The 23,047-nt window shown below is 40.1% G+C and overlaps 1 protein-coding gene across 3 annotated transcripts in view; it reads right to left on the bottom strand.

Annotated features, from left to right (window-relative positions):
- Positions 1-47: 47 nt before the first annotated feature.
- Positions 48-23,047, bottom strand: part of med12 (mediator complex subunit 12) — a 42,403-nt gene continuing 19,403 nt past the window's right edge. Inside the window, exons 18-44 of one of the 3 annotated variants that reach the window (XM_053515383.1) lie at positions 22,138-22,281; positions 21,815-21,978; positions 21,030-21,161; positions 20,678-20,905; positions 19,471-19,615; positions 18,929-19,049; positions 15,110-15,217; positions 14,856-14,969; positions 14,448-14,611; positions 14,020-14,199; positions 12,178-12,249; positions 11,051-11,211; positions 10,648-10,809; positions 10,309-10,420; positions 9,606-9,695; positions 9,422-9,531; positions 8,945-9,080; positions 8,629-8,778; positions 8,177-8,542; positions 7,660-7,807; positions 5,861-6,078; positions 4,219-4,287; positions 3,562-3,788; positions 2,310-2,478; positions 1,031-1,249; positions 774-861; positions 48-445 (exon numbers count right to left, since the gene is read on the bottom strand). In XM_053515383.1, coding sequence (XP_053371358.1) covers positions 408-445; positions 774-861; positions 1,031-1,249; positions 2,310-2,478; positions 3,562-3,788; positions 4,219-4,287; positions 5,861-6,078; positions 7,660-7,807; positions 8,177-8,542; positions 8,629-8,778; positions 8,945-9,080; positions 9,422-9,531; positions 9,606-9,695; positions 10,309-10,420; positions 10,648-10,809; positions 11,051-11,211; positions 12,178-12,249; positions 14,020-14,199; positions 14,448-14,611; positions 14,856-14,969; positions 15,110-15,217; positions 18,929-19,049; positions 19,471-19,615; positions 20,678-20,905; positions 21,030-21,161; positions 21,815-21,978; positions 22,138-22,281 — 4,035 coding nt within the window. In that variant the 3' untranslated portion in view covers positions 48-407. Of the gene's footprint in view, positions 446-773; positions 862-1,030; positions 1,250-2,309; positions 2,479-3,561; positions 3,789-4,218; positions 4,294-5,860; positions 6,079-7,659; positions 7,808-8,176; positions 8,543-8,628; positions 8,779-8,944; positions 9,081-9,421; positions 9,532-9,605; positions 9,696-10,308; positions 10,421-10,647; positions 10,810-11,050; positions 11,212-12,177; positions 12,250-14,019; positions 14,200-14,447; positions 14,612-14,855; positions 14,970-15,109; positions 15,218-18,928; positions 19,050-19,470; positions 19,616-20,677; positions 20,906-21,029; positions 21,162-21,814; positions 21,979-22,137; positions 22,282-23,047 lie in introns of all 3 variants that reach the window. The other 2 variants (XM_053515375.1, XM_053515366.1) reach the window with 2 other exon arrangements.

Consider the following 23,047-nt stretch of genomic DNA (forward strand, 5'->3'; position numbering starts at 1 on the left):
TTATATTATTTTGTTGGTGCACTTTTCAGAGTCTGGGACAAGACGTAAAAATTGACATGACGTTTTTTAATGAGAATACACGAAACTGAAAAATTGTACAAAGTAAAACAAAATAAGAAAACACTGCATTACTTTCATCATTTCCATTCATGTCCTTTTTTTTTTTTATACATCAAGTCCTTCCATTGCGCTTCATGATTACCAGTTTACAGCACCGTCCCTTGGATGATTGTGAAATTACACACAATCTGAAAGAGATTTAATTCCAGAAACAGCGCTGTGGTCAGTACGGATCTGGGCTGGGGATGATGATCTCGTAGGCCACAAAATCGGTCTCTTCTGTCTGGAGGTGTCGCAGGTAGTGAAGACCTTGTCTGTTTCAGAAGGGCGTGCGGGACTCACTCGTATTAGTAATACGAGTTGGTGTTCTGCCCGGGCTGCGTGTCTGTGTGTGGGAAATGTAGTTGATTAAAGCTTTAATGAAGATATCTTCACAGAATATGCAGTGAACAGTAACCACAAAACATTTACATCCTCAAAGTAAATGCTGCTGTTCTTTTTTTTTTTTTTTTGCTTTGATATTCTCCTAAACCCCGCCTCCTGTGCTACAACTGGCTAAACTAAGGGTTGGATAGGGATGGAAACCATAACCCACAGTTCGAGTTATTTATGGGGAATCAAGCAGGTGGAGGGAGTGAAAGAAAAAAAAACAACATGAAATGGTTACTAAATAATTTCATGTTGCCATGACAACCTGGTTTTGCTCTACTTACTTGACAGCTGCTGTTGGAGTTGTCTGACCAAAGCGGCAGTCTGTTGTTGCTGTTGCGTCTGCTGCATGCCCTGCCCCTGCCGAGGAAACTGAAACACACACGGGGACATTATGTATGTGTATTAACACTGATTTATCATTATCGGTTTAAATCGGTCGATGTAACCACAACAGATTTTGATTACATCTGTAATAGTAATTTGAAAATGAGTGAAACGTGACGCCACTGCGTAGAATCGCGCTCGCCTGGTTGCTCACCATGGGCTGCTGTGGAGGAAGCGGCTGCATGCCCAGGGCCTGATTCTGGGGCTGGCCGGGAGGCTGCGCCGCGCCCACTTGCTGCTGGACTTGCTGAGGGGGGACCTGCTGCTGCTGCTGCACCTGCTGAGGGGGGACCTGCTGCTGCTGCTGCTGCTGCTGCTGCACCTGCTGCTGAACCTGCTGCTGCTGCTGCACCTGCTGCTGAACCTGCTGCTGCTGCGGCAAAAACACAAGCGTCGAAGATGAACAGGGTGTCGGAAACTAATCAGAAATGTATTTAAGCTGCATTTTTTAAAGAAACCTATAGCTTTATGAATTCATGCAATACTACTGCAGTCTCTGATTAGGAATCCTAGACGCAAAGGACGAAAGGAAGGCTCTTTTTCTTGAGGCGCATACACATTCCTTACGAATTACAGGGTTCCCATTTCCGTATGCATTTTCGTCCCTTAAATAATTTTATAGAACAATCGAAGTAAGAGTGATATGCACGTGTGTTAATAATATACAGAGGAACCTCGGAAAACCTCGTTTTTACTCTTGTGCACTGCGGAATTGTGGGTATTCGTCTCCACTGCTGGGTCTTAATGCTCGTCTCCTACTGGTTTAAGCATTTCACTACATATCGTACTGCGTATAACTGTGTATGTGACAAATAAAATTTGAATTTGATTTGGTATAATCAACATCTGTGCACACGTGTACTGTTTACTATAACACTGTGACCACGTGTGTGCGTAAAACATTTTATTTTGTGCTTGTAAGCGTCTATATACAGCGTGCATGTACTGTTTATTATAACGTGTGTTCCCGCATGTAAAGCAAAAGAAAGTCTCAGAGGTTAAAGATCCATTTTCCTTCGTTCTATCGTTATGGGTGTGTGCACGCACGTAATTTGACTTCTCACACACACACTCTCGCTTTTAAGGCAAAGTTTAAGTGCAGGTTAATTTGTTTTATTTTTACTTTATATTTTGTATGAATTATTTTTATGTATTTATTTTTTTGGGGCTGTGTAACGAATAATTTGGGTTTACATTATTTCTTATGGCTTTGATTTACGAGTGTTTTGAAATACGAGTCCGCTTCCGGAATAAATTATGCTCGTAATCCAACCTTATCTTATCTTATCATTTTTAGAAGAGGATGATTAAAAAAAAAATAAAAAAGGGAATTAAAATAAATTCTGCAGCCAGGGTGCGGGTAACTTGGGCTCACGCTCGTATGCAACATTGATGTAGTGTTTATTAGATCTGTGAAGTGAAAGTAAACATACCCGGAGGGCCTGTTGTCTCAAGAACTGCTGCTGTTGCGCTTGCTGCTGCGCCTGCTGCTGGTCCAGCATCTGATTAGTGCGCATGTTGGGGTGCATGCCTTGTGCCTGCATGTGGCCTTGTGGCAGACCATGCATCATGGGAGCCTGCTGCATGGGCTGATGGGTAAACCTGCATCACATGTTTATAACAAACAAATGAGGCCATGTACAACACACACTTTACCTTTATGTATTTTTTAGGTATTCTCTTTTGTCTCATCTTTTTTTTTTTTTTTTTATTCGTAGTCATTCTCAAAATTTTACCGTAACTCTAATATTCTTATACAAAACAAGCTGTGTTTACATAAAACAATAATTTGCTGCTCTAACATTATAATCTATTCAAGAAGAAAATTATGAATCGCTATGATCTCTCCCTCTCTATAGAATGGGGTTAAATGGATAAGTGTACTGGTGGTCCCTGACTTAAGAATGTGCTTCCGGAACCAAATGCGTTTGTAAGTCCAATTTGTTCTTAAATTTGACAAAATGTAACAGTGTTGTCTCTTCGTCTGCCTTTAAACTGTGAGGGGAATCCCCACTGCCATTTTTGTTTCAGAGCTGTTTTCCCACGTATTGGACTGTGAAATCTTTTGTTGAGGATTTTTTAAAATTAGGATCATTCACCATCAGAACAGATTTACAGGACAGCCGTTTTCCATCATTGTGCTTCACTGAAGCTGGTGAGGCCGAATCATTTCTCCAGCATACACAATATAATGGTCTATAGACATTTTATACATTCACTTACAAAGTAAATATATTATACATAATTGTAAATATTGGAATCTGGTGCACTGCAGTGTCCATTTTTTGTACAATACGCGTCAGCTACTTTTGTGATTGAACCGGAAGTGGATCCATAGTCCGTCCGTATCTGCAGAAATTCGTAACTCTATGTTTTTAAGTCTGGGACTACCTGAATATTGGGTCTTTGTTAAGCATAAGAGTGTGTGATTGTGTCTGGACCCGTGTGCTAAAAAAAAAATAACGTTAATATAAGCTTTGCAGATCTAAAGGCTAATGACAGTCACTCAAATAAATTAAATCAAAGTGCCTCTTATTTGGTTTCACAAAAAAAAACACATGACATTGTATGTGTTTGCTGTTCACAAACAGCACACCTTAGTTTTGTTGTGCAAAAGCCCAATAATGAATGCACAGCACTGTTTTAGTGTTTCGTGTGTGTGTGTACGCGTGTACGTGGACTAACCTCGGTGTGCTTTGCATGTTGCCCGTGTACCCCCCAGGTGCCTGCTGGTGGATGTATCCGCTGGGGCGCTGCTGCATCTGCCTGAGAGGATCCACCACACCGGGGTTGGGGCCAGGATGATTTCCTGGAAAGCCTTGGTTACTGTACTGAGTAGGAACTATTCCTGTCTGAGATGGGTGTGTGTGAGCCCCCATGTGACCGTAGGTACTGTAGCCCTGTGAAATGTTCTGCAATGAGGAAAGACAAAGTAAGCAGCTGCAAAATGTCGAATAACTTTTTCTTCTTCTTTTTTTTTTTTAATGTAACGTCAAATCAATGAATTTTGGAGGATAAGAATGAACATATGAAAAAGTGAAGGGGTGTTATTCTAGTTCAAACTTCACCCTTTAAAACAAATTAAATAATAATCGCTATAAAAACAGAAACCAATGTGTGGGTGTATATATATATATATATATATATATATATATATATATATATAGAGAGAGAGAGAGAGAGAGAGAGAGAGAGAGAGAGAGAGAGAGATAGATAGATATATTCCTCCCCACTATAATGGGGCTGCTGTTATCAATGTACTTCTAATGAATCTGTGTATCTGATCAGGAAAAACCTGGCTATGCAAACCTAAAATTAGAGAAAATACAAGAAAACTCTTGCCTGTGATGGCTGCATGCTGGTGTAGGGCTGACTGGGAGCCATCTGTCTCATTTGCTGTCCAATCATGCTCTGGTTCTCCAGTCACAAAAAAAAGAAACAAAGAAGGGGGAAAAAAAAGGCAAAATGTTATAATTTTTTTCTCCCATAATGAGCGCTAAGTTTTTATGAAAACTGTCACTATACAATTAATGCCTTAACAGTTTGTGTTTTGCTGATCTAAAAAAGACATGGGAGTCAGCAGGGATCGCCCGATACGATATCACGATACATAGGTGCTGATTACTTTCCCATATTTGCAATTCTACATGTATTAAGATTTTATAAATGTCTAGCTTCGATATTATTTAGGGTTCTATTGTTGTCGTTGAAAAATTAATTTAGTAGGTTTAATCTGTAGGATTATATGGGAGTTGCACCTTTACCACCTAAAAATTAATAACAATAAAAAAAAAAGAAAAACGATCTTGGAATCAGAGACACACAAGAGAATCAGGATATGTAACTGAATGATTTTTTCGCCCTTACCTAAAGCCTGGGCCAAACCACATTTATACAACTCTAACCAACATGCTGATGGCTCTGAAAACAATGCTCTGCTATTTATAAGTTTCGAGATTCTCTCAGAGTGGCTCTTGTGGGCCCCCAAGTGGTGAAACAGAAAATCATTTGCTGCATTATGACGAGAACGTGAGCTGGAATCTAATGCTGGGAATCAGAATGAGTCAAACTGCCCATGCTCTCAGTGACACTAATCAAGGGCATCCGCGATCTCTCACAGGAGAGGTGCAGACACCGGCATCAACCGAGTGTGTATCTTTAGTGTCTGCACCCAACAACTAATGTTGTTTGATAGCTGAGAGCTTTAAGCAACAGTATGACTTAATCAACAACAAAACCAGGAAAATCAAAACAAAGCAATAAAATAAATTACATACAGATTCAAATAATACTATTAAACTCCTATTTCTATTTACAGACTCTCCCCTAATCATGATTACATTCTCAAACTACAGTTTATGTTTAATATTTACAGTCTGAAATAACACCGAGGTTGGAAATCATGCCACAAAACTATGCAGAGTAAAAGATAATAAAAACAACAACATAAAAGGCCCCCATTATCGTTTTAATCTCATTATTTCAGAAAGTGACATCAAATCAACATGGCTGCTCACCTCATCAACACTACACAATGCAGCAGCACTCAGTATCATTATGTTATACTGTAAGTACAAGTCTGCTATCTCGAACACGCATGTACGCTTGACGTCGAGGCGAAGCTCTAGCCGCACGTGCTCCCAGTAGAGAAAAGGAAGTTGTGTTGTGCAGTTGTTTTTAAGGAGAAATAAACTCTCGGATGACAACTAGGCGATATTGTCTGTCTTTTCATTTCAGTACTGTATATTTTGGTGCACACTCTACATGCTGTTGGTAGGTTAACATGTATAAAGTTGGATTCTACATATATTTCACAATATGGGAAGGTAATCCTGTCTTTGGCGAGCGCAGAACATGGAATTGATGTAGGAACAAAAGAACTCTAACATGACCCAAGTGTTATTGTGTGGCGATCTAATCACGACCGCTCTCAGCTGGTACTTCTGTGTTGCTGAGGTTTGTAACGTCTGTAATCAAGACTCACCAGTCTGACCTGCAGCTGCTGCCGAAGCATCTGTCCCTGCGGCATGGGAGGCTGCGGCTTGAAGCCTATCTGTATCTGCTTATTCTCCATGCCCATCATGCCCATGCCTGGCTGCAGGTTGGACATTATGCCCGGGTAAGCTGGCCTCGTGGGCATGATCTTGGGATGATTGCTCACAGGCATGCGAGGTCGGTATGTAGGCTCCAGTCCTGGTCCTCCTGTAAAAGGATCATTGGAATAGTGTGAATGAACAATAATAATAATGATGAGAGATCAAAGTCATTTATTGTTGCAGTTCATGATTTCACTCCCTCTTCACCGTAATGTCTGGTATACAAACTACAGCCATTCTACAGTATTGTTACATCTTAAGGCATGAATTACACCGGATTAACAAAGTGCTATGAGTAATAATATAGTCGTCTATCCAAAATATAGCATGTCAAAAAAAAATTTATAATAAGACATATTTAAATGTTACAATGAACTTGGCTGAACATCAGCTGTACAGGATGGATATGTGTACAGTCAACCTTGCTTATAAATGTAAGTTTTAATTGTTAAACATTCGGTGGGCAAAAGTGGCATCCATGGGAGAGTTTTTAAGGCGAAAGCCATTGATGACCAAAAAGAACACAAAGGCTCGTCTCACATTTGCTGAAAAACATCTGAATCATCTCCAGGACGTTTGTGTGAATACTCTGTGGACTAGTGAGACAAACGTTCTTTGGAAGTTATGCATCCCGTTATATCCTAGTGTGGCACAACCAGTTATTAGACTTAGGGGCAATTACTTTTTCACACAGGGCCAGGCTGGTTGAAACTGCTTTCTTCGTAGTTTAATAAATGAAATTAATATATTTTTTAAAAAAGCGCATTTTGTATTTACTAGAGTTATCTTTGTGTAACAATTACAATTTGTTTGATGATGGGAATCATTTAAGTGTGACCAAAAAAAAAAAAAAAAAAAAAAAAAGATTACAGTGGAACCTCGGATTACGAGTAACGCGGTTTACGAGTGTTCCGCAAGACAAGGAAATATTTTTAATAATTTTTTACTTAAAGAAATGAGCGTTGTCGTGGTTTACGAGCACCGAGTATCATGTGTAACGCATGCGCTTTTTGTTTAGACACCGAACGTCGCGTCATCACAACTGAGCCAGCGTTTTTTCTCTCTCTTGCGCTGCGGGTATTCATCTCCCCTGCTGGGTCTTAGTGCTCGTCTTTTACTGGTATAATCAACATCCGTGTGTGTGTGTGTTTTTTTTCTTTCTCTCGCGCTGCAGAGTGTGTGTGTTATGTGCGTGCGCGTAATTAGACACCGCGCAGGTTCGCACACACACTCTCTCTCGTTGTGAGTGTGCGTCAGTGTTTGAGTGTGTGCGTTATGTGTGCGCGAGCGTAACGCTCGCGGACACACATAACACACTCAGCAGCACAGGAGAGAGAAAAACACACATAGCGCCTGTGCGCATAAATGGAAACACTTATCTGTCGGGATTTAAATTTTTACTTTTTTTAAGGTAACGTGCAGGTTAATATGTTTTATTTTTACTTTATATTTTGTTTTAATATAAACAAAGAATTGCCGAGGATTGTGCACAGTACTGTATCTAATTTACAGTGGAACTGGTTCTGCTAAACATTTTTAATAAAAATAAGCAGCTAATTTCATTATATCATCACTTTAACTGTAGAAACTTTATTTAATACACCTTTGCTCTACAGCAGTTATCTGCATGAACCTAAAACTCTTGCACAGTACTGTACATGTGAAGATGATGAGTGTCCAGTCTGACCTGGAGGAAGATGTTGATTCTGAGGGTACATGATACCCGCCGCCGGGAGGTAGGGCATTTGCCTGTAGGGGTGAGTGGGCTGGGTCATGAGCTCAGGAATCGTGCCTGATCCATGGACCCCCATAACGCCTTGGTTACGTGTGTAGTCCTGTAGTATAAACAAAGACACACATTAGTACACACAGAGTATTAAAAGGCACTAAAAAACAGAACTAAATAGATTAACTCTAGTTGGCGTGTTAAACTATCTGGACGTTCCCCTCTACATCATTTGTTTTAATGTATTCAATTGACTAATTTATTTTTATTCATATTACTTACTCCTGTTTAATATAACATATGGATAAGTTATACTTCGTTTAATTTACGAAGCTGATAAGACAAATAGAAATCATATATCTGTGACAAATTAACATTAATGAAAAAAATAAAAATAAATACTGTACATCCTAGAGATGTAACCTGACCCTGAGTGGCGCAAATATTTAAAAAATCCAAAATCCCAACTCTAACCAACCTCAGGTTTATTCACGGATGAGCTTTTCTTCTTCTTGGACTTCTTCTTTCCTGTATCAGTGCCCACACTTGGTACGCTCTTATCTGTCTTCACGGCCTCCACCATCTTCTTCTCTGGTTCTTGGGGTACAGGCGTGAGGGGCTCCTCCTCCTCCGGAGGCAGGGGGAGAGGCTCCAGGTAGTAACTCCGTGGTTTGGGTTTCAGATGCGTGTGATAAAGCAGGAGTCTCTGCTGCTCCTCAAAGCGGGTGACCTTGCGGTCCACGCGCACCGTGCCGAACCAGCCCCAGGAGAGAGGAGCAGAGTGCTTCAGGCCCTCGAATACGTCCCATGGGGAGATCTTCTGCTTTGTGGACACCTGTAGACCCTGCGGCACAATGCACAGGACGAGAGGAGGATCTTAGAAGCACTGTAAAGCTTTGAATGGCTGAAAGCATGAGAAATGACCGGTACCTCTTTCTCAAACCCGGCGATTTTGTTTCCCTTGGTGTCTATAAGCGATCCCTGGGGCTCGCAGGTGATGACGTCCCGGGTCTGCTTGGGTAGGGGCAGTAACTGTCGTACCTTCTCTAAACTCTCAGACTGGCGATCTCCCAACTCTTTCTGCACAGAAAACCAGTACACATTCATAAACCGCATAGAACATGTAATGAAATAACACTCTAAGGCAATGTGTCATACCTGGAAGTAAGTAATTATTTGTTATTAAAGCTAAAATAAAAGATACTTTTGGTAGTGTCTAGCTGAAAGCAATGAGTACTGCTCTCACCCTGAGTTTCTTCACCAGGTTCATGTAAGCCCTCTTGTTCTCCTCCATGCCACCCTGAGAAATGCTGGACATGTCTGCTGCTAGTGTCCCGTTGATCAGCACGCTCAGCATGTCCAGAACAGTGGTGAACAGCTCGCTTTTACACAGATACGCACACACAGAGACAAGTCAGACAAACCTGCATCTGCCGAGGCAGCATCTAGCTGGAGCGACATGTAGCACATGGCGACCTGAAAACTTGTTTAAATCATGACTGTGTATAGAAATCCACGCATGATCTTTGCAGGAAGCTTACGTAAGATTAAGAAGTAAATAAACCCATAAAAACAGTTCACCCTGTCTATTTGTTGAAGAATTTATGTCTCAGAAGAGACGCCACAACTTGACTCTCCAGACCGTTACATGGAAAATAAACAAACTCTCATTTTGGATCGGTTCTCGCAGTTTATGACTTTTCTTTACCAACCCGTCACTCACTTGTTAGACTGCATGTCGACCGTGCCGCTGCTGATGATCTCGAGGAGAAGCACCGCCCACTCGGTGGTCTGCTGTGTGCTGCGCTGCACTGTGTCAAACATTCCACCCACCTAAAATCACAAGGAAAATACGTCAGCAAAGAAATCAGAGTGAAGACAATTGTGAGGGGGGGAAAAATCCTCACCAAGTTGAGCCGCAGTTTCAGTGCCTCATGCATCATCTGCTTGGCCTTGCAATCATCCTGGTACTGATCTTCACGCCAGTTAGTGACAATCTATTAAAAATTCACCAAACAAAGCATTCAGACTTTATATTGTCTGGTCTAGACAGGACATGAGACTCAAAGAACTAAATATTGATTACTTTTCACATGTACGGTTAGTATTTGTTAACATAACAGGCATTCAAGTCAAACCGGGACTCGCGAAAAAATTTACAGAAGATTTCAAACAAGGTACGGCGATGAGACTCCCAGCCGCATTAAAACATCTGAACAATGCGAATATTTTTAAAGAAGGCTGTAAGACCAAAATATCACAGGAACTCAGCTTGGAATTATTGCCGGGACACTGTAAAGTCTGAGCTCCAAGCCATTTCCCATATTTTTGGGCCATTAAAGGAGTTCCTGGGAGGCCAGAGGTTCAGACATGAGATGGTAAAAACTGAAAACTGAGATGGTACCCAAATGCTTGGTTAAGTGCATTAGTGTAGCAGTGGATTTATAAAGAAGTAAAGGGAGATTTTTACTCATTCTAAGCAATAAAAAGTCCCGGTTTGACTTTAACAGCCCTTGTACAAGAGCCTGTGACAGCTACATTCTGGCCAGGATGTAGTTTATAAGGAACAGAAGGATAATGAGAACTGATTATTCTAAACAGATGCTGTACCTGCTGCACTTGGCTGTAGAGGGAGGTAAGGAGACCCTCTCTCTGCTCGTCCTGGCCTTTCAGACATGTCAGCACCAGTGACAGGAAAGGCTGCTGGCTCAGCAGTGACATACTACAAAAAATATATATATGAAATCACATCGCATCATAAGATCCAGACTGCAAATATGCACGAACTTTAAGTGCAAACTGGATTAAGTGGAACCATGATATGGATATAAAGGAATAATTTTTGACATGACAAACTCTTTTAATCTCAAACCTGAACAGCCTTGCTGTTCCAATACTTTTGGAGTGGACTGTGTATCAGGTTTATAATATTTGGTTGTTTTTTTGTACCTTTTCTGTTTCTGTCGATCTCTCTCCTTGCGGGAGGACGACCCTAGGTGCTGCCCCTTCTCCAGCTCCTCTCCTGCTGCCTTCAGTACGTGTCCCTGTACCGAGGTGGGCAGTTTCGCGATCAGTGGGGCCACCAACCACACGCCCGAGCGCTCTGATGAACTGCACACAGACAAAACACTTCACCTCAGCTCCACACAGGCTGCCACAACTGCACCAGCATGGAACAATGACTACTAGGTTCCTTTCCTTATTGTATTGTTTTTTTTTTTTTCCAGTTTACAAGGTTACATTGTGTTCTAACAGGCCCTTCATCAAACAGAAAAGTAAGGAGAGAGGGGGCCCTGGGAGGACGAGGTTCCCGCTGAGCCCTGATTGACGTCACACACACATACACACACACCTGAGCACTGGTTTGAGCTTGCTGGTGTTGTTGCTATTGGAGACGGAGCTGCTGGAGGCAGCTGAGCCATTCCAGGAAGGGTTACTGGAGTTCATCTCCGCAGACTTCTGGAAAACCTCTATGGTTGCCTTGGCGATGTTCTCCAGCAGGGAATAGAGCTCCTGTACACAGTGAAAATGTGATTCATGGACATCTGTTCTATAACCCAATGTCCAATAACATACAATATCATATTAGAAGCGGTGCTTAAGCAACATCATTCCACATAATCTACAGATGAGTGACAATATGAAAAAAAAAAAAAAAACTTGACTAAAAGATTTTAAAGACCTTTTTTTGTGCTATTTAGTTAATTGTATTTTGTGGAGGTCTGATTATGACTAGACACCACAGGACCCTGGGAGATTTCCTCAGAGTAAAATGTGATGAAATAACTGATGAAGTGTTACAACAGTGAAATTATACAGGTTGTCCCTGACTTACGAACAAGTTTCATTCCAGGAGCACGTTCATAAGTCTGATTTGTTCTTAAGTCTGACAAAGTGAGTCTTGCACGCCTTTGACACAACTATACAATGTAAAGCATACCAATCCACTTGACTAAATCTGTCCCCTTTTCCCACACTCTTATGTAGCCAAAAACCGTAATCATGCGCAAGGACATGAAATGTCTCTGCGCCTTTAAAACAAGAAGGAGAATCCCTTACGCAGTTTGTCTCCGAGCTGTTTTCTCTTTATCGGACCGTGAACTTTGAGGATTTTCCGAAATTAGGATTATTCACCATCAGGACAGTTTTAGAGGACAGACATTTTCCATCATCATGGTTGCGGGCTGATTCGCTAAACCATTGAGGCTGAATCAATTCTCCTACACTCCCCACACATACAATAAACTGGACATTTTATACATTTACCTTACACACTGAAAATACTGTATGTAATTTTAAATATGTAAATTTACTCTATGTAAATTGATATATGATATGAAACCAGTAACTCATGTAATTTAATAAATCATCTTATGATCATATCAATCATATGTCTGTTTCGACCAAACTTATTTTACTTTTTAATGCTAATAAAGTTTAGGCAGGTAAATTTCTTACATTATTAGTGAGATGACTTACATTATTAGAGCTCTGCTTGATCATTAGCTGGAGCTCAAGAGAAGACTGTCTCATGGTCCACTGATCCAGGTTCTGCAAGAAAGAAATCAGACATTCATGAAATCCTTGACAGCAAGCGATGCCATGGGTCCCCATGGGCCATGAAGGAGGAGAACAGAGTGCTGGGTTTTAATCGAAGTTTAAAACCTGATTTGGGTTTTGGTGTATATTAATGCTTTAACGACAGTGTGACCTACTCATCTCATATTCTGAAACACTTTATGACTTTAAGTGATAGTGCAGTGATATCTCATGCAGCAACAGTGTTCCAAATTAATTTTCATTAGACTGGTTCCATTAGACATGTTAGGTTTCCAGTAAAACAAGACATGATGTTATACAAATCCACTACAACTACTGTTTTACTGCAGCTAAGCTGATTTCAATTAGGAAACATACTGAAACCCATTTCTGCACCTCTGCATTTATTTTTCATTCACTTTTTACAACGCATTGTGTAAAGAGGCTTCAGCTCTAGCTTTAGTCCTATTAGCATGCAGACTGACGTTTTCTGATGAAGTGGAATAGAAATACTTTAAAGCCGGGGACAGATCCCCTCAGCACCCTACCAATCAAATGCATGACTGGACAACTGGAGTTAATTAGGTTCGTTCAGTCAGGGGTTCACTTTAAGTTCACTAGTATTAAAGCATGACTATGAACATGGCAGGTTTCTCAAGAGTATCATACGCACTGGGACACTGATCCAAGTTTATCACACTGCCGGTTCATGTAACAGCCTAAAATAACATGAAAACAACAAAGATTACTTTAAAGGAGAAATTTATGGCAAAATTCAAAATCCAAAAATTGGGTCGCTATTGTGTATGCGCAAACAAATAACATGGGGGATTTCCAGGAATTAAATAAGCAAATCTGACTTTCCATCCTACTGTTATCTATAAGAAGATACCCTCCTTTGGCTTGTTGCTCAGCTCCCCTGTTTTCTATCAGGGCAGGGCTCAGAAGTACATACTTTCCTTAGACACTGAAACGATGTGTTCGGAGGAGGAGTGAAACAGGGGAGAAAAACGCATCATCTGAGGGGTGTTTCAGCTGAAGCATTAACAGACGCACTTTGGGGGAGTTCTGAAAACTGGGTTCACTTCTTGAAGAAATAATAAAACACCACACCATTAAACTTGCAACGAGAATTAAACTTGCAATGTCTTAAAATGGGTGTTTTTTTTAAATCTTGTTTGTGAAGCTTATAAATGTAACGCTTCTAGAGTAGGGAGTGTCCCACACTATATATATATATATATATATATATATATATATATATATATATATATATTTATATATATATAAGTTATATATAAGTTTATATATATATATATATATATATATATATAAAATTTATTCATTGTCTATACCGCTTATCCTGTACAGGGTCGCAGGAAGCCTGGAGCCTGTTCCAGGAAAATACTGGCACAAGGCGGGATACACCCTGGGCGGGGTGCCTATCCATCCTAGTGCTAACATGCACACACTTCACACTCATTCACACAGTACGGACAATTTGGGAACATTGATTAACCTAAGGCACAGTTCTAACCTCTAAGCCACCATGCCGCCTCTATGTTTATCCATCCATCCAGTCAACCATCCACCCAGTCAACCATCCACCCAGTCAACCATCCACCCAGTCAACCATCCACCCAGTCAACCATCCACCCAGTCAACCATCCACCCAGTCAACCATCCACCCAGTCAACCATCCCTCCATTTACGTCCATGATGCTAGTCGGAAAAAAAAGAATAATTTAATTTAATAAACATAACTGAGTTTGTGTGTCAGACCTGAAGGATGCGTTTGATGCGCTGTCTCTGAGGGTTCTCCCCTTCCTCACTGTCCAGCTGTCTGTGTGGGTAACAGATGAGCTGCAGCAGCCTCTGAGCCTGGATGTTCACCAGCACTGGGTCCTGAAGAGCACTGCTGTCCTCAGAGAGAGATTTGAGACAGCGCTCTCCTACCCACTCCTAAAATAGAGATGAACAGAGTTGATGGACTGATGGTCCACATGCATTTTATTTTAGAGGAGGGTAATTAGTGCTTTTGCCACGTCATGACACAATTGTTATTATTTCAACAATACAAAGTGTGTTAAAAAAAAATAAAAATACAAACGAATAACTGTTATTCCAACTAGAACCCAAACTGATTAAATGAACAGCATTAAACTTCTAAATGCCAAAAATAAAAAACAGATGCTCTTAAAGCTTCTCACCTGCTGACAGATGCTCTTCAGGACATACTTGGCGTAAACATCTAGACTGGCTGTTTCTATGGAGATGTTGCGGCCGCCGGATTTTTTAGAGCCCATGTCATCCTCCCCGATGTCGTCTAAGCCAGCGGGGTGGGAGAAGCCCGAGCCTTTTAACTCGGCGTCTCCTACAACAGGGATACGCACATACACAGTCAACATGATGCAGCGCGAATACATACAGCCTTTTCAACCTACATTTAACAGAATGACTATTAAGGTTTATGGTGGCTTATTAACTCGAGCATTCTTGACAGAATTTAACAATGTGCTTTAAAGAAAGCAGAAAATTTATCTGACCATCTCAAAGAGTGCTAATGTAACAAATATGAATTACACACAAAGTACAACTTCCACAGAACAAAACCTCACCAAGCATGAAGACGGCCTTCAGGACAGCAAACACTGCACCCACTACGATGCTGTTTTGAGACGCTGCCAACAAATGGCGGTCGCACGATGACCTGATGCCCACGGTTGCCTTATCTAAATAAAGCAGTACCACATTTAACTCGGAGATAACACTTAAAAAAAAACAAAAAAACAACAACTAATATTCTGACAGGCAAGTGATTTATTTAAGGCACCTATAAACCTTGCAGGCACATGTGACAAGTGTGTGTTACCTGTCTTGCTGTCCTGTGGACAGGGATTTCTCTGAGGGGTTCTGAACAGATGCAGCAGAATCCTGCAGGTCAGTCTGGCACCTGGCTCGGAGTCCTGCTCACTACAGGCTGTACCACACATACATACGTAAATGTCACTAATCTAATCCAAGTACACTTATATATATTACACATCATATATGTTTCCAGGACACTTATGACACATCTGTCTAAAATAAACAAGCGGACCACACTTACTGTGATCACATTTTAACTCATTCTGATGTTTAATATAATGTATTCAACTGACACTCGACCTGTTTAACCTTACGCTTTGTGCTTCTGCCACATGATTGGCCGATTACATGTAGATCTGAATAATCTGTGACCTTCTAGTTAAAAAGTAGAAGAAACAAATCCTGCAATTTATCACGTCATGTGGAGAACCACAGATAAAATAATATATATATATATATATATATATATATATATATATATATATATATATATATAAACTAATGGTAAGCGATAAACGCAGTGTTATGATCTGGGGTTACTTCAGTTGCTCAGGTCTAGACTCAACAACGTTATGTGGCAAAAAAAAAAAAATAGGTCAGCTGATGACCTAAATGACCAGAGTATCACATCTATGTTTTTTTTTCCTTTTTCCTAATGGCACGGGTATATTCCAGGACTCACATTGAGGTTCGAGGAACATGAGGAATAATTTTCACACATGAACATGACATCACATTTTTTCAAAGCTAAATTAGCCCGGCATCTTAAATAATAAGCATTTACATTTCTAATCTTTACAAAATAGACCCTTCTGCTTTTAGGACCACATGTGAGTAACCTTCACACTGCTGAAACCGTGATCATGAACAGGATGAATGCCTTTCAGCATCCGTGACTAAACTGTTGCACTATAACTGTTTTGATTACATGCCGCTTTCAGAAGAAGGGCCTGGTTCTGAGCAAACCACAATAAACTGTATTGGGATATGAATCATCAACATGCCTCGAGTGTGTCTTTACACGTGTATACAAACACACACACAGAGACGACCAGCAGTCTCCTCATGAGTCACTGCTTCCACAGTGTATACACACAGCAGGAGGTTTGCACTCACCAACACTCACCTCGTCACGATTACACAAGCTGTATAAATATAATAGGAAGCCGCAAAAAGGAACAGGTTCAAGAAGAACTCGCTTTGAAGTGTTTTTAAAAATGTAAAAAAAAAAACTTCAGTAGAATCGTGTGAAATATTGCAAGCGCTCATAGGCAGACCCTGACTTCATGGCTATATTTACTCTAAACAGCCAGAGAGAGACAAGGACAGTTTGTTTAGCTTGTGTGAGAAGTTCAGACAAAAGACAGACAGACAGACAGACTGACTAACAGCTTGATTCTAAATTCTCAGACATGTACGAACAATGAGCTAATGCAGATTTTGCACAGCAGGACTGAAAACAGTCAGCGGTGCTGTTAGACATCGTGATCATCTCTGAACGTCTCATGTTGCCAACATGAGGCACTGTGAAGAGCTCCAGTGTTCAAATTAAAATCCAGTTTATGATCCTTTAATTGTTGGGCATTCATCCAGGAGTGAGACTCTCCACCAGGGGTGCTAAATAAAAACATAACAAGGTCCGGTTAATAAAATGTTCTTTGAGCTGAGGTCTGTTCTTCATGTTTGTGTTAGGATTCAGATCTATATATACGCAATTATAAATAGACGTCTAAAAAAATAAGCAATTTAAAATTTCCATAACATTTTAATAATATTTATTCCCAGTTTTCAGTAACTACATTAAACATTTGGACAGTTTGAAACTGCGATGGATGAGTATATTTTCTTGTGTTTGATCTTCTTTCGCACACTGCTGGGCTGTAAATGAGTGTGAAAGGACTCTGGTTGCTCCGTCATACCAGGTTCTCGCTTTGGGTATTTTTGCGCCCTCACCTCAGACTGCTTTAGATGACCCGTGTTTTATCTCATAGTGGCGCTTCTCGTTACTGCTTTTAATTATCACCACAGTTTCGGGAACAGACCAAACAAACTGGTGTTAAACTCCCTGCAGAAGGAATAAACATACTCTACATTGATCTGTCCATTCATCTTTGAAGGTTCAGTTTTCATAGTCCACTTCCCTTTTCTTTTTACTAAGTCATCCTGTGTCACCCTTTGGTTTTGTTTCTTCCACATCCTCGTATATACACGGTAAACTATTGCACTGATCGACTCTGTTGAGTAATGCGTACAGCCACGCCCACCTCAAGGGGGGAAAAAAAGTGTCTAAATTATCTGAAAAGCATCAGGTTCCAGATAGAACCGTCACTCCGTCCTATACTACAGTTTCTATAGTAACCAATGTACATATTAGCTTATTGAGATATACATTTGATAGATGTAGTTTAGATAGATATTACCTTATGTACATTTAGAAGCATTTCTTTTATTATAACGGTTTATTCATTTATTTCATAATGCTGTATTTCACCCTCAGTGTGGTGCTGTGAAAAACGTACTACAAATCTTAGTTTGATTTTGGCATTTCCTTGTTCTTTAAGTAAGTAAAATTCCTTTTTTAAATTTAGTAATTGAAACATGTTCTTGTTGATCATCATCTAGACTGACAGTAAATTCTAGCAACACTTAAGGCCAAACATAGTTTAGTTTTTTTCTCTCTCTCTCTCTGTTTCAGTTTTGTGAGTAGGATCTGAAGTAAACAGTTTCAGTGTCGGTTTGAACAGTTAAGCCAAGTCTTCCACCTTCAATCTTTATGTGTAGCTTTTACATGTAAGAAGGACATTTTCAGATGGACTTGAATTAGTTTTTGCCACACTGTCATTCCTTTACCGCTTTTATATACCAAACCAGATTAAGACATTCATTAATCTATACGACTTTATCCTGTGTACAAGGTTGCAGAAGGTCTAGAGTCTATCCTAGGGGACTCATGAACTCACCACACTCATTCACACACTATGGGTAATTTGGGAACACCTATAAGCTACTCAAATCTTTATGTTTTTGGACTGTGGGAGGAAACCGGACTACACTGAGGAAACCCACCAAGCACGGGGAGAACATGCAAACTCCATGCACACAGACCCTCTAACCCTGGAGGCTAACCACTACACCATCATGCCGCCATTGATCTAGACATATTCACCTTCAAATCAGTAATTAGAGAGATGTTTTTTATATTTTTTATTTTTTATAGATATGTTTTATTTGTATACACTTGTCTTTCAATTTATCATCTGAAATGGTGATGATTTCTTCCCAAAATTTCACTATTGCTTCCTATTCCATGTAATTTTTTCAGATACAAACAGAGGTTAAAATAAATATATATAGCTTACATAAACTGGGGTAGAATTAGGATCTGGGGTTGCTTCAGTTGCTCAGGTTTAGACTCTGCCATGCTAACCAACATTGCACTCCAGAGGCTGGTACAGCGGACACTATGCATGATGGTTGCATCACTTCATGCGCTTCCATTCTTACTTTGACACCCATCTCTTTGGAATAGTGTCACATTGTGCGTGTGTGGAAATGCTCTTACTTTCACTATAAAACACAGCTATAGGTCTACTGTCCATATTTCGAATGATTCACCGAGTGTTTAAGGGATCTCCATTCATGATTTTTTTTTCCAACTACATTTCTCCAGAAATAGGTTTTAATATGTCTAGATGTTTCGAACATTTTCTTTGCTTGATACAGACCGATAATTTGACCCTTCTGAAATTATGACTTTGTTTTTAGTCAGGAAATGTATTATAATTTGTGGTATAACTTCTATTTTATTAATGCACTACATTACCAGCATTGAGAAGAGAAGGGATGGCCACACAGCGCACCAGATCCTCCAGGAGCAGACACTGCCGCGCTATAAGGATGGCGACAAACGTAGCCAGGGAGTCGTGGAACGATAAATCGCTCACCTGCGGGGAAAAAAAAAAAGGACATTATAGGCAGGAGACCTGTAATTAGCTTCGTCATGTCCAGCTCCTAAAGCATCCCAAAGGGCGGACATAATGGGGTTTAAAATCAAATCCGACACCTGGAGAAACAGACAGACGGGCAGCCGCTATTAAAGTAACGGCTACTCATCACTCCATGCCAGACATCCAATTGTCACCCTGCAATTGTCTTGAGCTGCAGATTTCCCCACAGACTTTTGTCATTTTCACTTTCATAGATATTTTACTAACTTTTTAGATGTCTATCTTACTTTCTGTATGACTCCCAAAACCGCAGTTTTACACTGCACCCAACAGCCTAGCGTTTTGTTTATCGAAGCTGGAAAAAAAAAAAAGAAAAAGAAAAAAAAAAGAAAAAGTGTGCACGCATGTGTGTACTCACGTCCACATTACAGAGCAGGTCATTGAAGCCACAGTTGCCGTTATTGGAAGAGCAGCATAGAGCCTTCAGGACTCCCAGCCATTCCGCGCTCAGAGAGCGGCAGTATGCGGTCAGCTCCGCACACAGGATACCGATATCGTTAACCCTGACACAACACATGACAAGTTCCGAAAAAAAAAAATCAATCACACATCATTTTAAATAATCTTGTGTCATGAGATTGGTAATAGAAAAGCAATATTCCCCAGTCATCCAAATAAAAAGAAATGCCAATTCAGACTTTTATTAAATACTAGTTGACAAGAAGAGAGTTTATAGAAATAGTCTACAAAATGGCTAAAGCTAAAAATATTCTGATTAGCTTTAACGTAATCAGTAAATTTTTTAAGTTGAAGCGCACGTACTGTACATGTCTATCATTCTGTACACCATAACTCTCTACCTAATTTATTAATTATAAAAAAAATGTTATAAGGTTACGCTTTCTTTTTACGGTAAATTGTACTTACGTTGCCACCTAAATACACTCCCTGTTCGGTAATCGGTGAGTAAAATCAGATAAGAAATCAAAAAAGTAGATCGGATTGCAGTACAATAAAATACACTCATTCCACTTCAAAGCTGTTTTTAGTGGTAATAATATTAAAACTAATCACAATTAAAACATTCAGTTTAGATTTTATAGTTAATATCTATTGGTGCAGGTGTTTGTTTACATTGAATAAGGAGCATGTTTGTAGCTTATCTTAAAGTAAATTAATAAATCTGCTTTTACTCAATTTTAATTTTTCCTTATGGTGCGGGTTAAATGTCAGGCAGATATTCAAGTTCCGCAAAAGATTCATTAAATTCTGACCAAAATTTTTGTGTAAAGCTGTGACATAATCTCGCTGGACAGACAGACCCAGACGGACTAATTTTCTGAGACTGGTTGAAAGAGCGAGTTCTGACCAATGTACAGACAAAACCTCACTTTTATTTATATAGATTTTTTAAATTGCCCTTTAATTAGTGTATCAGCGATGGTCCGGATTTCCCCCTAAAGATTGTCTTTTCTGCTAAGAAAAGCCACATATTACGTATCTGAGCCACATCGTCTGTGAGTAAACAGAGGATACAAGTGCCGTTAAAATAGCCTTAGAGTGGCCTTTATCAGAAACTAATCTCTGGGTATGACTGGGATCTGAGATTTCTGAATCGTTCGAACCTCTCCGGGTCTCGGTGGTCCACGCACACGTCCATCAGGACGTTACACACGAAGCTGTAGCGGTTAGCCGAGCTGTCGTTGAGAATCTTGCCCACCATGGAGTGGTTGAGGTTGTGGGCTGAAGGGTTCGCTATGGCGTCGATCATAAACACCTGGTCCCATAGCATGTTGGAGTCTGATGGATCGATGTTCCAGTAGATGGAGTTCTTCACCTTGGAGCAAAACTCACTGTAAAGGAAGGGGGGGAAAAAAACAAACAAAAAAAACACCACCACATTATGGGAGGACTCAGACCTGCGCACAAGTGGTTAAGAGAGGACCTACATGCTGATTGAAATGAACTTCGTCTCACCTGAAGATTTCTCCAAACTTGCTCTTCAGGTGACTGCAGGAGGTATAGAGGTCGTATAGGTAGGCCAGGATGCAGCGCTCGGCCGAGGAACAGTCTGCAGGATTCACACCCGACTTCACCACGATGCGCAGCCTGTGTGTGTATATATACACACACACACACACACACCAGTATTACTACAATATCCCCTCTCACACTGATTATCACATGCTCTAATAAAATCCTTCACAAGCTACCAAGCTAAGAACTCCAAGCTACATTACAATGTGAACAAAACCATAAAGAATTAATCAGAGTTGATGACTAAAACATTAGAAGCTTATAAGCAAAATGCCAGCGTGACGAGGTGATCATTGTTATTTTTAATTACAATATAGCTTAAACTATAGCATACCATATACTTGCATGCAATCCTGTGTATAAATTATATGTACTGCCTATGAAGATGCCATACAGCAAAAACTTTGATTGCGAGTAACTTAATTTTCGAGTGTTTTGCAAGACGAGTAAAAACTTTAAACCAATTTTAACTTGATAAACGAGCAAGGTTTTGCACTACAACATTGTGACCATGTGTGTATGTGCAGGTGCATGCATTAAGCGTTTTAAATTGTGTATCCAAGTGTAGCGACTGTTCATTAGTAACTGTATTGTAACAGCAGCCTCTGTGAAGAAAAAGAGGTGAAAAGGGCTGTAGCAGAGTGGGAACAACAACAACAACTGAAATAGGCTAGAATTTATTATCCATATGAACACATCTAGTCCTGCGGTTTGCACAGCCGTACCCGTCGAAGACCTGCGCGGTTTGGTCAGGGTTCAGAATGAGGCAGGAGTGGTAGCGTCGTAGGACAGCCACAATGCACAGACACAGGCTAGTGGTGTAGCTGCCTGCCAGACTGGAGGACTTCAGCAGGAGCTCGGCCTCCACTAGACTCAGCTCGTTCAGCAACTAACGAATACACAAACGGTCACATCATAATCACGTCGTGCTATTCTGTCTATTTCAAATAATTAAAAATACACCAAACAATGTCTTTCTATTGGTATTTTAAAATATTTATTAAAGATCTTATTAAAGATTTAAAAAGAACATTTAGCTTCTTAGTACCTGAATGGCGAAGTCAATGAGGCCACTGATGTTTAGTGAGTACTCCATGAGGTCAAAGATGAACTGGATGTGCTGGACCAGGGGAAGGTGGTAGGACATCCCTAAGGCAAAGCTGGTGATTTGTTCCAGAACGTTCCTGGACACCTGGACACAAACAAAAACATAATAATCAGCTGTTAACAGTGTTAATATTATTAAAAGAGAGAGATTTGAACAATGAATTAACTAACTATACCTAATCACGAAGAAACTCCACAATGACTCAAGTAGATAAACTAATCCTCTACACTTTTCCAGTACCAAGATACACTTTTAAGTAAGTACCTGATAAATAATTTAACAATTTAGTAAGCAATCTTGTGGGTAATTTTCTCACATGCTCAATCTCAGTGCGCGCGATTTTTACTCATATAGTCAACATCCGTGTACGCGTATACCGTCTTCTCTAACATTCTGACCACGTGTAGTGACTGTTTTTTAGTAACTGTACTGTAACCACAGCCCTCATGAAGAAGAAAAGGTTAAAAAGGCTGTAGCAGCGCGAGAAATTAATCTGTTTACCTAAAATGCAACGTCACAGTTTTACGAAATCCTCAAAAGGAGACAAAAGCTAGTGCCATTAGAGAGGTTCCTTAGTAAAGTCACACAAAAACAAAAACTTTCCCAGTGAGCCAACAGACAGCAGTAATTCCGTGTGTGTGTGTGTGTGTCTCCCTCCCAACAGCCACAATTATTTTCTAAAGTGCAGGTTAATTTGCTTTATTTTCACTTTATATTTATTCTTTTAGATTAATATTTTTTGGGCTGTGGAACGAATGATCTGAGTTTGCATTATTTTTTAGATGGGGAAATTTGTTTTTTTTTTATATACTCTAAAAAATAAAAAAAAAGAGCGCTTTCAAGCCTCGCA

This window comes from Clarias gariepinus, chromosome 2 (assembly GCF_024256425.1).
Source record: "Clarias gariepinus isolate MV-2021 ecotype Netherlands chromosome 2, CGAR_prim_01v2, whole genome shotgun sequence".
Lineage (NCBI taxonomy): Eukaryota > Metazoa > Chordata > Actinopteri > Siluriformes > Clariidae > Clarias > Clarias gariepinus.